The sequence below is a fragment of the Styela clava genome, chromosome 8 (assembly GCF_964204865.1).
Source record: "Styela clava chromosome 8, kaStyClav1.hap1.2, whole genome shotgun sequence".
Classification (NCBI taxonomy): Eukaryota; Metazoa; Chordata; class Ascidiacea; order Stolidobranchia; family Styelidae; genus Styela; species Styela clava.
Genome location: NC_135257.1, coordinates 12,699,502 through 12,714,667, shown reverse-complemented (window position 1 = coordinate 12,714,667; position 15,166 = coordinate 12,699,502). Strand labels below are relative to the sequence as shown.

Genomic DNA, 15,166 nt, shown 5'->3' with positions numbered 1-15,166 from the left:
ACAAGTTTTGAATAGGAAAAAAAAACCATCGCGGTCTATGATTAATTACATTTATTTTTTGCTTTTTTTTAAACGACAAGGAATTTTAAAGTTTTACTGAAAACAATTTAATTCTGTTTGCAGAGGCTGTAGTGGTTTTGTGCTTTATAATCTTAAATGGGAAATCCTAATAACTTGGACAATTTATAATACCAAAAATCATGAATAACATCTCGGTGAAGGTATTCATCAAAATCATTTTTTGTGAGATGGTGTCTTGTCGCTGTACACAAGGCTGCTCATAACTTCCACCGTGATGTAGAGTGTTTTTAATGTCTTGAACGGATGTTCACAACATTTTCATTAATATTCACCCTCTTGATGACGTCACTGGAAGTTGGACCTTTTACAGTTAGTCCAGGGGTCGGGAACCTTTTTGGTCAAGAGAGCCCTAAAATATACATATTTTCAATTGCATTTCCGTGCGAGCCATATAACATTTCTTCACTTAATCAGGCCTGAAACGTTTACTCAAAAGTCAACACATTCCATGTCAATATACATTTAATGTGACTTCTGATGCTGCATGTTGTCGCTGCGGGCCTGGAACGGTTGCTCATATGCAGCCCAAGTTGAAATCTACGATACTCATCACCCTTTTTCGTTTAGGCATCTCCGTAGTATTTTAAAACTCTATCGCTTTGTGATGTCACAATATATGTTCCAGAATCCCCATGTTTTGTCACAATGCCTGTCTGGTAATTCTCTTACATAACATAGACATGCGCTGGGCCCGCGTTGTCAAACGCGGGAATTTTTGGGAATTTTGGGAATTTTTTGCCAAATTTGGCCATAAAATAGTTTGAAGTCTACTAACAATAGTAAGCTTAATCTTAGAATAATAGATTTTTCTGGGAGCCATATGCCGTCACCAAAAGAGCCATATATGGCTCGCGAGCCATGGGTTCCCGACCCCTGAGTTAGTCAGTTATGTTACTTGTGTTATCAGTTATCATCTACTACAAACAGAGCTTCTCATTGAAAATACACTCAGCATTGCTTTGAAGCAGAATGGTATCAGATGAGCTTCGTCAGAAACTTTGGCTTGTGCTGATGAAATACTCCACTGCCTAGTGGTGTTACACATATCGGGTTGTTTCAAATTTCATACCCACTAGCCGCTACGTTGTCAAAGGTGTCATAAATTAGGTAGGCAATACGGAATAGGAAAGATTTCATTTTCTTTAAAAATAATAACATCTTACCTAGCAATGGCTGCTTGTACAGGGCCTTGTTTGAAGCGTAAGGGTGGCGTATAAAAAATAAATAAAATAACGCCTCGTTTATTTGACTAACAGACCGGACCATTCGAATTATCTTTTGAAGTAAATGAACTCGTACATTCACGTGATAAGATCTTATGTTACTCTGTTGCATGGTTTATGAAGTTGGTTTACCGTCTATTGCAGTGATGTGCACTTTTATTTTACAATTTTATTCTCATCTTACAAAGCATACGTCGTGGTTTCTACAAAATCCGATTGAAAAAGCACTTGTGTTGCAGCATTTTCTCGTATTATTTGAAACGCCATCAACTACGCTAAAATTCGGAAGATTTCAATGTTTGACTGCCTTTATTCCTAATCAAACAGCAAATAAAAACAACCCAAACGACACAACATACAAAATAATTTTCTTACAAAAACGCAAATCGACTCCCGACTGGTGCCAACCAAAACGTGCCTTGGTTCGGCGGGACCAATCGAAGCTAACACTTGACAACACTCTAATCTAAAATAAGGAAAGACCAAAGGAAAAACAACACACAGGGAAAATATAACATTATAAAACATGAGTGAGATTGAGTTGGGGCTGAACGCATCAGTTGTGCAATACCTACAAATTGATTTTCCAATTGAGAACCAGAAAAAAATAAGGAGCATGATACTGTAGTGTAGTCTTATTGATCTTCAAGGATCACTTTTTACCAATGGACAAAAAGCAGAGTCTCGTTAACATAATACAAGTGTGCTGTGCCCCCCTGGTAGAACTGGGATGAACTCCTAGGCTGTCATCGATACAAAGTGGATACCGTTGGCTGTATTGAAACCATTTGTCTTTATCATTTCTTCAATTGTGTTTCTCAATATTTAAAAATACCGATATGTTCATTCTTTGATTGGATTACAGCGTTCTGTTTTCTACTTAGTTCACGGTTATTGCCGTTTGATAAATTACAAAACGTCAGTTTCAGGTGATACCAGAAACCACTCGCTTAAACTACTCCTACTGTACAAATATTTTGGAAATCTATAAACTTAAAATAATTTTTTTCTTGGTAATAAATCAACACAATAATTACCAAATTACACATTCTCGCCTTTGAATTTGTAATTGAAAACTTCACTTGAACATACTTTGACCGGAGATAAATCTAGCTGGAATATATTTCTTTGATGGATTATTGTTTTGCCCTAACTAAAAAATTTAAACCAGTATTCTGTGTTAATAATTGCGCTCTTCCATCCATCAAAATTTTGTTTATGCATGCCGACTGATTTTTTCAACAATGTTAAGGAATGCGGAAAAGTTTCAAAAAAGCTATTTTTTTCTGACCAATTTTTCTCTCTTAATCCGATTAGACCGGTAATTGACCCCGAATCGCCTTTGTTTTATTCGATACTGATGTATTACTTGGTTATTCGTAGTATATACCCTTTTGCTTACAGTACAAATTTCTTCATATTGTATAATATATAAACTTTTATCGTTTCTTTTCAATCTTCCTTACGGGAATTTGTGTCAATAGACATATTTTTGTTTTGAATATGCCCTTTCCAAATTATTTTTAAAGGAAAAACAACTGTTGTGCCCTCACAGATTGAGGATTCTGATTTTAGTCTGGCGGTACTCCGGTCAACCCATCATCATCTCGTTCGCGGTATACTCAAGTTTCTTTGTGATTCCTAACCCAAGATATTGCGGTCATTTGAATCTTTTACAGTAGTCCCCTACCCATAACACCAAAACCAAATAATCTAATACGTCTAAAACATTCTAAAATAATATTCTTGGATATGAAATATCTAATATATTTTAAATTGGTTCATGTTAAAGAAAAGAGGAGTCAATGTAAATTCAGTTAGTTTAAATTTAGAAATATAGAAAAGTTGAAATAAACATTGAACATTTTGAAAAAATTTCGATTTTAAAGAAATGAATTTTTGAATTTTTCTTTACCGTGAGACTTCAATTGCTCAAATAATTTTTTCTAAATAAAATTTTCCTAAATTCAAGTATTTTAAATATCAAATACAATAAAATTCAGAATCGAATCGAATATTCGATTTGTTTTAATTCATTCCTGCATATAAATGTACCCTTGTTCCGTGCAATGGAAAATATGTCGATATGTATCAGAGTGGCACAAAAACGGAACCCATAAATTCCATGATTATTACTTCTACGAAAACTGAAAAAAAGAATTTAATTTTGTTTGCGCTTGAACTTCTGTTTGTGTCTGATTATACCAAAAGTTTTCAAATTTTGGACCGCTTTGTACAAGAGTTATGTTCTCTCTTGAATACATTCCAAATTATGGTACCTTTTTGGCATTAGAGACAGACTCGCGCATCCGTTGCACAAAATCGTCAGTATGTTGTCCTGGCTTTTCAAACTTTTAGTTAAGGTTCCTCTTCCATCAACCTATATGAAAAGTGTTCAGTTTGTTTAAGATCGTAACCACATAATCTTGTCTATCTTTGTTCTAAGAACGTCTGACGTTTGTTTCCGATTTTTTTGCCTTTTAAAGCTAATTTGTTATGATGATAGCTCATTCATCATATTTTTGAATATCTTCCAAAACCTATATTTATCACATATTCTAATTGCACGTAAGTTGAGTTCACCGCCCATTTTAACTTTGAAATATCGACGCTGGGGATGTACATTCAAGTTCTTCCAACATACGGTAAAATTAGACACATTGAAATGTGACGACTCCCTGTTTAACAGAACTGATGCTTTCGTTGGAAATTTCAATCACGTGACCAAAATCGTGATATCTGCCATGACATACAATGTATTTGTGTTATAAAGCTATGGAATCTTGACTCACTTCTCTCAGATCGCTACTTTTCATCCATCAAAACCATTTTTTTAATATTTCTCCTCCTAGGGATGTCTTAAAAATGTCGTGCCCCCTCTTTTACCACTTGACTGCCCCGATTTTACGAATCGGGTTAAACAAGCTATTTGCGTAAAGTATTATATCCAGATCTCCCGAATACTGCTGTTTTGCGCTGTTTCGTGTTTCTCATAAAAATGTTTTTTTCTGATGTATTCAATGATTTTTTGATGTATGCTGTGCAGATTTATTTATTACAAAATGGCTAATAATAATTTATAATGCACGATCATGTATTTACTAGTATCGTCTCTCAAAGATAAACAGGTAAGCAATGAATATGGCAACTTTCTAATTTTTAACAGGTATGATGGATGTTTCTGACGTTTGATTGATTATGTTAATTCAATTAGTAAGACCTGCCACGTATAATGCGTGGTGATATTTTCAGGTTAAACTGTCCGAGCGTAAAAGAAAAAGATGCAACGTATTAGTATTTGACACTTCATCAGTGTTTGTAATAGTAACCCAATTTAGTTACAGCTAAAGCCGTGGCTATTGCAATATAGAGATTGGTAATTTTATTGTTATCGTCGTCAACGTTTGCTTTTTTTTTTATTTGCGTATATGTTATCATTCTTTTATCTTCCATTTTGGTACTTTTGTATGAATATAATCACGATATTTTGGAAAAATTTGGCACCAAAACATTTTTTTAAATTTATCGATGACAGATGGGCCACGGGGGAAGCCAGTTTGTTTTTACCCCAAACAACCGCGCACTTCAGGCGGTTCGCTCAAAGCATGTATTGGTATGTCGTTTCCCTTACACCTGCCGAACTCTTGGCTTTCTAAAAAGTCAGGAATTTCTTATCATACGTATAGTGTTAAAATTGTACACGAAATTTATCGTCACTCTGTTACATACATATTAGTATTAAGGCTATTGCATTTCACCCGCTTATATTTTTCCAATTTTTTCATTTGGGTTCGGCGCCGTTGAATGGTTTTCACTATCGTCACTAACTCATACCGTATCTAATTTTTGTTAGAAAGTAAAGACTTCTTGACGATTTGCATACGCTATCGTCCTTTGTGTGGCGCTGGCGAGTCGTCGATTACAACGATTGTTATGTACTAAAATATTCATAGAGAAAGATTATAAATCTTTCACAGGCTTGGGAGCCCAATATGGGAAGCGTGTTTTGTATTGAATGGCTGGCTTTTATTGAAAAAATTTATCGTCAGTGCGGTATTCATTACACTACCATTAACCTAGGCAATAGAACTCTCTGAACCATTTCTAGCTTGCTGCGTGAAGTTCGGCGGTTGAATTTTTATATATAAAGAATTAATAAATTCCTTTGAAAACTTTGTAATACGATACCAACTATTTCTAGAGTTTGCGGCAAATTGTTTAGGTAATTAGCTCTAAAGATCGCGGGGTCAAAGTAAGCAATCCAATTTACTGGTATACTACCCATAGAATGGAATTTATAAACCTGCATCCTTAAGCCAAACATGGCCACCGCTTGATGAAGTTTACGTAGCGCGGTCGTGTATGGGATTTAGATACCTCAAGCACGAAAAGGTGGGATTATCAAAACCCTAAAATTGGTCGTATTGAGTTCTCAGAAAGTAGTTTTGCTTTTTCCTTGTTCTATATTGGGGGTAAGCCAATCAAGTTGAAACCATGCGGAGACCTTTGTCTGCTAGAGGTATATAACTTGTTGCCATAAATGTATTATACACGCCCAATTAACCCCAATAAAGTACGTCACCTGGTTGAATTAGACGCTTGGTTATTTACTCGAAATGATGTTCATAACTTCGACTTTTAATCTTTCTTGTTCTTGTAAAAGCGAATTCAAAAACAGTTGAAATATTCTGTTCATTTCAAAATAGTGGCTTGTTACATATTTGTGTCTGCTTGTACAGAATCTTCTCAGAAGTGAACGAATGAAAAAATATAAACCCAATGCCTGTAAGGCTGTAATTAATATTTTGGTTCCATTCAAACCGGGTTGGACAAATGATCAAAAGCTTCAACTAAATTCTTCACAATCTTTATGAACAAAACTACAAACCCCATTTGTTATGTATGTAAGACACAATAATCTTGTATAACGTCGCTTTGAATTTTGGCTTAGCATTTCCAATCGAGTAGTACTGTATATTATTCGAATCGATTCAGACGGAAATTTCGAATTCCCACCCTCTTGTTTTTTATTTGGTTGTCAAAAGACGGGATGAAGCCATATTTTTACAATGAAATTCTCACATATTTTTTTCTTTCTCATAGATGAATTCTATGTTTTCAGTAATTTTTGTGCCTGGAGGACCCATCAAAATTAAATAAAAATTACATACAATTAAATATCTTTCAAGTATTCGGGATTCGATTCGAAAAAAAAATCGATTTGATTCTGAAATCATCAGGTATTCGAAAAATACCTAGCCGTACTTTAAATAACATTCTCTTTACCGGGTATCACCATACATGGTCGAATCTGACTTTAATCCTCACTGCCCAACGAATCGTGCTGTTCTATTGATTGTGTTTCTACGGGTCCCTCTTCCATGCTTTTGCATTGGGTCATCCATGTAATACGGGGGGGGGGGGGGCTCGCCTGGGAAAGTATGACTTTGGTCTGAACAAAACCTATTCGAAAGTTATACGTGTGTCTGTGCAGAAAGATTCTTAAATGTTTTTTATAGTCTTATAGGCTAGCCTTATCCATCGTGAAAGGATAGTAGAACGGAAGACTTTTTACACTAGTGAAGTTGGGGTGTCTCAAAAATCGCCGCACTCGTCGTGCACTTGTCACGCTTGTTCCTCACTTGTATCAATTACATGAGTCAGGGCTGAGGTGCTGGTACGAAATCACAATGGATCCGGCTGCGGAGTTTCATTTTTTATCTAGGAGCTGGGTGCCGGCTCCGGAGCTTCATTTTTTATGTGAAGCTGGCCCCGGCTCTGGAGCTTCATGTCAGATCTGGGCACCGGCTACATATATTCATGGCGGTTTTTGTGCTCTTTTGGGTCACACAAGCATGAAACACCAGCCTGATTGCAGTTTTGTTGAATTGGGACTCAAAACTATGATAGTATGGTTTCATATGTTGAAATGAAACTATCAAACTTATAAATTTAACTTGGAACCTTTAAATTAATATTAGGAAATGAAATTCGAAAAAAATTATGAGCTGTAAAAAAATAGATTTTATTATTTGTATTAGGTATCAATCATAATATTTTAAAATTATAAATTTGAAAAAAATAATTAGATAGTTAGGATCCGCACTCACTAAAATTGCTGATAGCTCCAACTGTCGTGGCTCCATGGCTCCAGATCCGACCCCCCAGCACTGGCATGATCTCACTTATATGAATGCTCTAACCTTCTGCCAAGCGACACAAAATTTTTAAGGCACTGTTAAAATGATTTATGTCAGCTATTTGTGATCGTGAGTTGATGATTTCAGGTCAAGTCATTGTTTTTCTTCACGTTTCCTGCGTTCGAAATTTGCTACAAACGAAATCGAAAGTCAAATTCCAGAGGTCAGATGTCACACATCACAAGAGATAATTTGTCGGTATCGAAACATACGTGTCAGGCATGGTCCAGGGATAAGATTAACATTAAATGCGCCAAATCCCACACAAGTTGATCGAAATCAACATTCGAGTTTATTCATTTTTGATTTCGATATAAGAGTTCTCAATTTTATGTATGATTCACACACGGTCCAAATAAAATACAAAAGAAATATCTTACTTCTTTATAATCTCATTTTGTTGATATTCGCTTGAAAAGAAGACAATAAACGTTGTCCGCCTACGAAATCTCCTGTCCTATTACAAATACGAATCTACGAGCATGGACTAACTTCAAAGACTAGAATCGGGGATTCCATTGCTATGTTTGTATCAAGGTTCGCTGGAATTCCTTCCTTTCACCTCTTACAATCTGGATGAAACTGAAAGCGATTCTGTTCATTGCGGTCATAACCTCATTGTGACTTTGACATGGCAGAAATATCTTACTTGACCAAACGTGAACGAGGCAAAATTTTTTCTGTCATTGTACGAATTGTGTTCATTTATAACGTAACATGACTTGATTTTGATTGTATTTTATTGAGAAGAAATGACAGTTGCTTGTTTTGATTTAGTTTGGTTAACGCTATTTCCGCTCACAATATTTCCTAATTTTGTCTTGTTGTTTAATACAACTGTACCCTTTGTATGTAGAATTTATTGTTATTCTTGATGTTTGTTGGTCGGAATAAACATGGCATTGTTTTGTCTTATGTATTTTGTAACTTTCAATAACTTATAGCTTTCACATATTAGGGATGGTCGAACTGCAAGTTTGTTTAGTATATATAATTTTCACATACATTTTCTAGTAACTTTCACAAGTTTCACATTATTTTCACATTTTAGGGGTGGTCGAACTGCAAGGTTGTGGAGTAGGTGAATATTCATAACTTTCATAGGTTTCACATTAATTTCACATAACTCGCATATTAAGGATGGTTGTGGTAACATTTGCAATCGACTCCAACTCCGAGTTGAAAAAATGCCAGATTGATGGAAATCTCGACTGCGACTCCGAACCCCGGTCAAAATTAAATTTTGATAATTTAAACTTTTGCACAAACTCGGACTACACGACCTTTCGTTCGAAGAGTTAGTTTGAGCGAAATTTTGTAATGTCGATACTTCAAAATGTATATTTTAAGAGAGTACTTATGAAAAGCTGTTTTTGCTGTAAGAGTTTCCATTTATGTCCGAAAGTATTGATTTGTTTCATATTTTACGTAATATTCAACGGAGACATGAATTGCGAACCATAATGCTGTAATTCATGTTAATCACCAAGAGGTTATATGACATTCTAATACGTAACAATAATGCTAACAAGGAAGGTCCGCGCATCGGTACCAGTACGGCAAGGCCAGAGATCAACGAGTTTGCTAAAATAAGGTCGTCAGTCGAGCAATGCGGGAGAGTTCGAGCAATTCGGAATAAAAAGTGTTTCCTCTTGATTAAAAAAACAGCAAAATTTTTGGTAAAATATCGGGCCTCGTAGGACTCCCAGGGTGTTTTAAAAAAGGAATAAAAGTAATAATCTTAAATATTTATAGGAACTAAAAATTGAAAGCGTTTGGTTAGGCGAACGATCCACGGGTATGAATTCTGTTCAATCACGAAACATAAGAAGCTACCGGTAGAACGTTGGCAAATACATCATTTTTTGGACCTCCAGAAGTATGTGCACTAAGATGGCGCACAACCTGAACATAGTATGTGTACCCGGTTAGGGTTCAGGTCATGCGCCATCTTGGCGCACATACTTCTCGAGCGCTTTTTTTGTAATCAATTCTAATTTACGCTTGAAACCTATCCGGAAGACGTTGCATGACATACAACTGTCAATTTTCGTGAATGTTTTTAGACGCGTCCAAATTTACTCTTTGTAATTTCCTATGATTTCAAAATATTCCAAATTGGTTTGATTTAAAACCGCTTTTGTATCCCAATTGGTACTGTCTTAAATTTTAGTCAATAGTATGTAAGTTTTAACGGCATTTTAAACAATTTTCGCTCTTGTATACATTGTGTTATCTATTCTTGTAGTTTGGGACCAAACACCTGTACGCTACACCATCATTTAAATTTCTGTCTGTCCCAGATCAAGACGGATTACGACAAAAAGAAAACATAGCTTTACCGCGCCGGTAATGAATTTTCGTAACCTATTGCCGGTACGCTAACCGCGGGATATTACATTACCCTAAATCCTACTGAACGCAAATTCCGCAAAATAATTTGGAATGATTTTGTGACCAGCTGTGGGAGATATCGTTACATTGGCCTGAAAATGTCCCAGCCAATGAGTCATATGCTATGTTTTTATAGGATTTGGTTTCAAAATATATGCTATACAAAATAAAATACCCTCCATATACTAAGCAACTAAATTGTGACAAAGGGCATAAAATATTATTTCAAAATATTTTTTGAATGCTCTTCTATAGTTACCGTGAATGAGGTTTTTGCACTCATTGACTTATTCCGTCAGTATCTAAATACTCCTAGTTTCTCAACTGCTTGTATGAGAAAGTGTGATTTTCGGAAATAAATTTGTGGAAGTACGATGCAAGATTTTCGTGTTCACTAATCATACATTTATACCAGTTAACAATTTGGGTAGTGGGTAGCGAGAAAGCGGTAGCTTTAAAAGAACACGCTACTCACCAAATTTTATACCTACTTCGTACGCTCGTCTGAAATTTTGTCATTTTTTTCGTAATTTGTCATTACTAAATGTGCCCAGGATATTTGCTCAAGCACTGTAATAACGTAGCATAAAATTCACGCATATTTCACCGTTAATACTTTAAATAGTGAGTGTGCAACCTGCGGCCCGCAAGGAAAAATTGTGCGGCCCGCGGAGAAATGCCAATTTTGAATGGTGTGCGGCCCGCGAAACAGATTTTTATTTTAGTTTAATCTGGAACGTGCAAGTAATCCCAATCCCTTTGCGATGCAAAGCCAATACCAAAGTCTAATTTATGCATATATGACGTTACAATGCCGAAACAAGCTTGTACGAGGAGAACAACGCATGTCATAAGATCAATGAGATGACCAAAAGTTTTGTGCCTGTAACGACCAGAAAGCCTATGTTAAATATCACGCGGCCCGCGGTGTCAACCATTTACTTGTATCTGGCCCTCCTGTATTAAAGGTTGCACTTCCCTGCTTTATTCCTGCTTTAAATCATTCACACTAGGCTTGTGAGAGCGTTCATGTCGCATATCGGGATTAGGCCTAAGTTACCGATACCCACGAAGCTTAGTTTACGTTCTGGTGTTGGTCAGTTGACAAGTAACGCGTGAGATTTGTCCAGCCTTCTTTTCGCACAATCTCGTTGCCTCTGGGTGTTCTATTTTTATACCGGAACACTATCCTATTCTTTGGTTTTATCTTACACCGACGCGGCGAGTTTGGCTTACGTTGTTTTTGTATGTTGGTCATCGAACTTGGTATATGGGCAATACTGTAACGGTAATAATATGACTGTATTGTTTTCCCGGAAGGGCTGTTTGGTGACATTTGACCTCAATGGTGGATTTTTGGTAACATTTATCTACGAAGAACTATTATCATTCCAATACTTTCAAGTTCTTCTTTACCTTACCTCGCGTGGAGTAGTTTTTCAATAATTTCTTTTTTAAATCGTAGGAGAAACGCACATGAGATTGATTTTCACCTGGTGTTAATGTCATGCAAAATTGAACGTGAATTTAAAATTAATTTGAAATACTGATCTTATGTACTAAAAACGATTTCAATTTTTCGTCAAAATGAGTGATGACAAAGCTTTGTGTCTTGACCCCAATGCCTCAATCATTCAGCCTTATAACTATTCATGTTCATCCTCATGTTTCAGTTTTGTCGGGTGATTCATATATCTACACCGGTGTTCCAATTTCTATTCTTTCTAATGTATATATAGTAACATCTTTCAAAGTCTTTGAACCATTGCTTTTATTTGAATACGTGCGGCCCGAACTATGATTTATCTGTGCAATTATTTTTGTGAGTTGTGGATAACGGTTAGCACACTTGCCACACTTGTCCCATTTTTCTCACGCTTTCCTCGATGCTTTGGGATAGGGTAGATATATATTGTGGGCAAACGGTTGAGCTAGGTATGTGGAGAGGGATTCATGGTTTTAGGTTCTGGGTTGGGATATAATACTTCAGAAACTTAGGTACTATGATTTATATTTGGAACAGATTCAGAAAAACATGAATATTTCTTTTCATTTCAGGACACGATACATTCAGGTGCAATGCCGACCGTTCTTCAACAACTGTGTGTCTTACCATTTTCGTACTTCAGCAATCCCAGATTATCCAATATCCTGTTCCCAACCTTGATTGCATGTTGCCATGACAACCCTACTAATCTGGAAATGTTGGAACAAGAAGCCAGCAGCAGTTTGTTATCGAGCTATATTAAGGTATGTTAATGTTTTTTTTCAATTCTAGACAAAAAGCAAGGTTACGTTAAGTAATTGAGAAGATTACGACGCTTGACAACTAAACGATAATAAAAATGTTTTTTTTACTCTGTCGCGCTGTCATCATGCAGATGTATATATAAAATGATTTTAAGTGCAAAGAGTGGTGGTCTGATTGGACGATAATTCCGACTGCTGTTCGTTTTCCGGCGCAAAGTTTATAAATAAATCAACTTCGACTCCTTGTAGGTTCTAAGTTTTAAAGCCAGCTGTTCCGAATCCGGATTCTAAATCTAGAATTCTAACACACAACTCTGGTTTACGCTTCTCAGAAAAATTCCAAGATTTGACTTCAGACACCGAATCTATAGCATTCGTTTTATGTGCTGCATTCAGTTCCGTGCTTACTACATTTTTTGTAACTTTCCATTTTTCGAGGGTGTCTTGTTATTCGCCCACGTTATTTATTTACGGGTTATTTATTCCGGTCTACGATGTTTTTTAAATAATACATCATTCGAATCCAGCCGGAACACAGCAACCCATTAATTAGACACCCGATCTGGCGTGGTTGATATAATTTTGTCTAACGTTATTTTTGGCTTAACGATTTTGCCAGATTGTCGCCTCTTTGTCATTTTTCACAGTAATGCTTAACTATTTGAATTAAATTTACCGGATTATTTGAAAGACGTTAATTGCCAGTGGTATTTTAGATAAATTGTATTTGCCATCTTTGTATGCGTAAACTACTATGTCCTGTAACTAAATTTATTAGAGCAGAAATACTGTTTCGTACGCCGCAACTATGAATCCAACTCCCTCTTTGGTGCATAATACACTTCTGCTAACGAGATTTTGACTTGCTATCAGATATAAGAAATTTCCTAATTTCCTGTATATATTGTTTAACCTCCAAAATCAGTAAGACGAGGGTCTTTTCAATTCGCTAGCTTCAACTTAAATTGTCAGGGAATCACGTAAAGCAGTATTTCTTTGTACGTCAAAACAGCATATCACGCAACATTTGAATTCAAAATACAAATAGTTTTTCGTAATCTATTTATTTCCTGTATCATTGATGCGACTCTGACAGCGGGAAATCAACAAGTAAACATCGTTTTTTCGATGTTTTTGTTTATTTCCGCTCTGCGATAATTTCTGGGTCACATTTTTTTAATTTGACTTCACCCGGTCGAATATGCTGGTGATGATGCCACGTAGTCTGATGTCAAATTTTTTTTGCCTACTTTTTTGGGGTTGTCGTATTGATCTATCTAGATCGGGGATTCCCAGCTGGGATAATTTTTACCCCTCTGGAAGGGTAAATTTGAGCTATATAGGTAGGGGGTACATTGCAACGATCGCTGGTAGTTGCACCAGGTTCTCGGTGGGGATAAATTGTCTAACGCGCAACACTTTCACTCACATTTTACTTACAGCATACTTTAAAATTTAAATAGACATTATACGAAATTGAGATTTTACTTCTGAAATTTCTCACATGCTCAACGAGGAAATGGCGGTAAGACGTAAAAAGACGTACGTCGTAAATGTTTTGTACTTAAAACTACAAGTATTCGAGTTCGATTAAATTGAACAGTGTAATGTTTGCCCAGACAATGTAGATTAGTCGGTAAAAATTGTTTCAAGAGGTCACAGACATATCTTCATCAATAGAGGAAATAGTTGACATCGGTCGCCTGTCATCAGACAAACAATTAATTTCTATTATACAAGTTACTATCGTAGATAATTACTTGATTTTGCATGGGTAGAAAAATACCCGCCATATTCATGCTCGTGTATCTTCGAATTATGCACGGCCGAGTATATGTTAGGATTAATTTACCATGTACTGATGATAAGCGTCATTTTTTATTCCACAAATAATAATATTTAAAACGATGTGTCTTGTTTCAACACATTAAAAAAAATTAATAACCTATTAATGTCTTTACTGCAATCAGAATCCTGAAGTTATACGTACACTTGACATCTCTGTAAATAGAACAAAACTGAATGTGATTTTATTCCACTAATGCTGGACTGTAATTAATTGCCTTACATTTATACCCCTTTGAATTAAACTTGTGGTAAATTCTTCGAACAAATTAAATATAGTCATTTCTAGGGAATTTAAATAATAGAGACTTTTTCATTTTGACTTTCGGAACCCAAGCTGAGCGTCACTGTGGTCTGTACAAACTTGTGTCGTATGTTAATTTCGTTACCCCGTGACCCAATGGTCGTTTACACAATAATATCGAAATGTTTTCGTAAATAAATCGTCTGAAAATGTTGTGACGTCACTCAAAATGAACATTACGTTAAATCGAAATAGTCGGGTTGCGAAAACACACATTTTCGAGTATTTTGAAAATATATCTCATTGAATAGACTCAAAAATTCCTTTTAACGCACTAGTCCCACTTTGCCACTCTTGTACCACTTCTCCCACTGTTCTGACTTCTGAGTTAATTAGATATGTATTGGAGGGCCAATGGTTTGAGTACACATATGAAGTACACATATGAAATGTGATTGATACAAGTGTGGGACAAGTGTGACACGCTTTATTCAAGACGCTATACACATCTTTCTAAGTGTCCTGAATATGCATGTTATTACACGGCTGATTTCCCCCTTGGCTTTGATGATTTAAATCCATGGTGGATTAATTATGTGCGAGAGGATTGCTTGACTCCTTAGTGTCACAAGAGTGGGTCGCTGGTGGCTTCCTCCGCCGTTCAAGTCTATGCATATGAAACCATTATCTAGTGAACTACTGTATTTCTTCACGCGAACTTGGCGCAATTCGCCATTGATTAGGCTGTCCAATCGACTTTTCTCTTCCTCGGGATAAATATGAGAATCGTATCCTCTGCTGGCCTGAACGTAGCTCACTTGTTTAGGTTTGATTTATTATTGGTATATTTCTGAATTGTTACTGCTACTTTATTTTGGCGGCTCTCGAATCATTGTGAAAAAGCCTCGTGATAAAAATTCAAATAGGGT

At 36.0% G+C, this 15,166-nt stretch overlaps 1 protein-coding gene across 2 annotated transcripts in view; it reads left to right on the top strand.

Moving 5' to 3' along the window:
- The window catches only part of LOC120345316 (S phase cyclin A-associated protein in the endoplasmic reticulum-like), a 76,678-nt gene that overhangs the window by 47,774 nt on the left and 13,738 nt on the right, over positions 1-15,166 (top strand). For both annotated transcript variants that reach the window (XM_039414714.2, XM_039414715.2), the window contains exon 31: positions 11,957-12,148. In XM_039414714.2, coding sequence (XP_039270648.2) covers positions 11,957-12,148 — 192 coding nt within the window. The remainder of the gene's footprint in view (positions 1-11,956; positions 12,149-15,166) is intronic.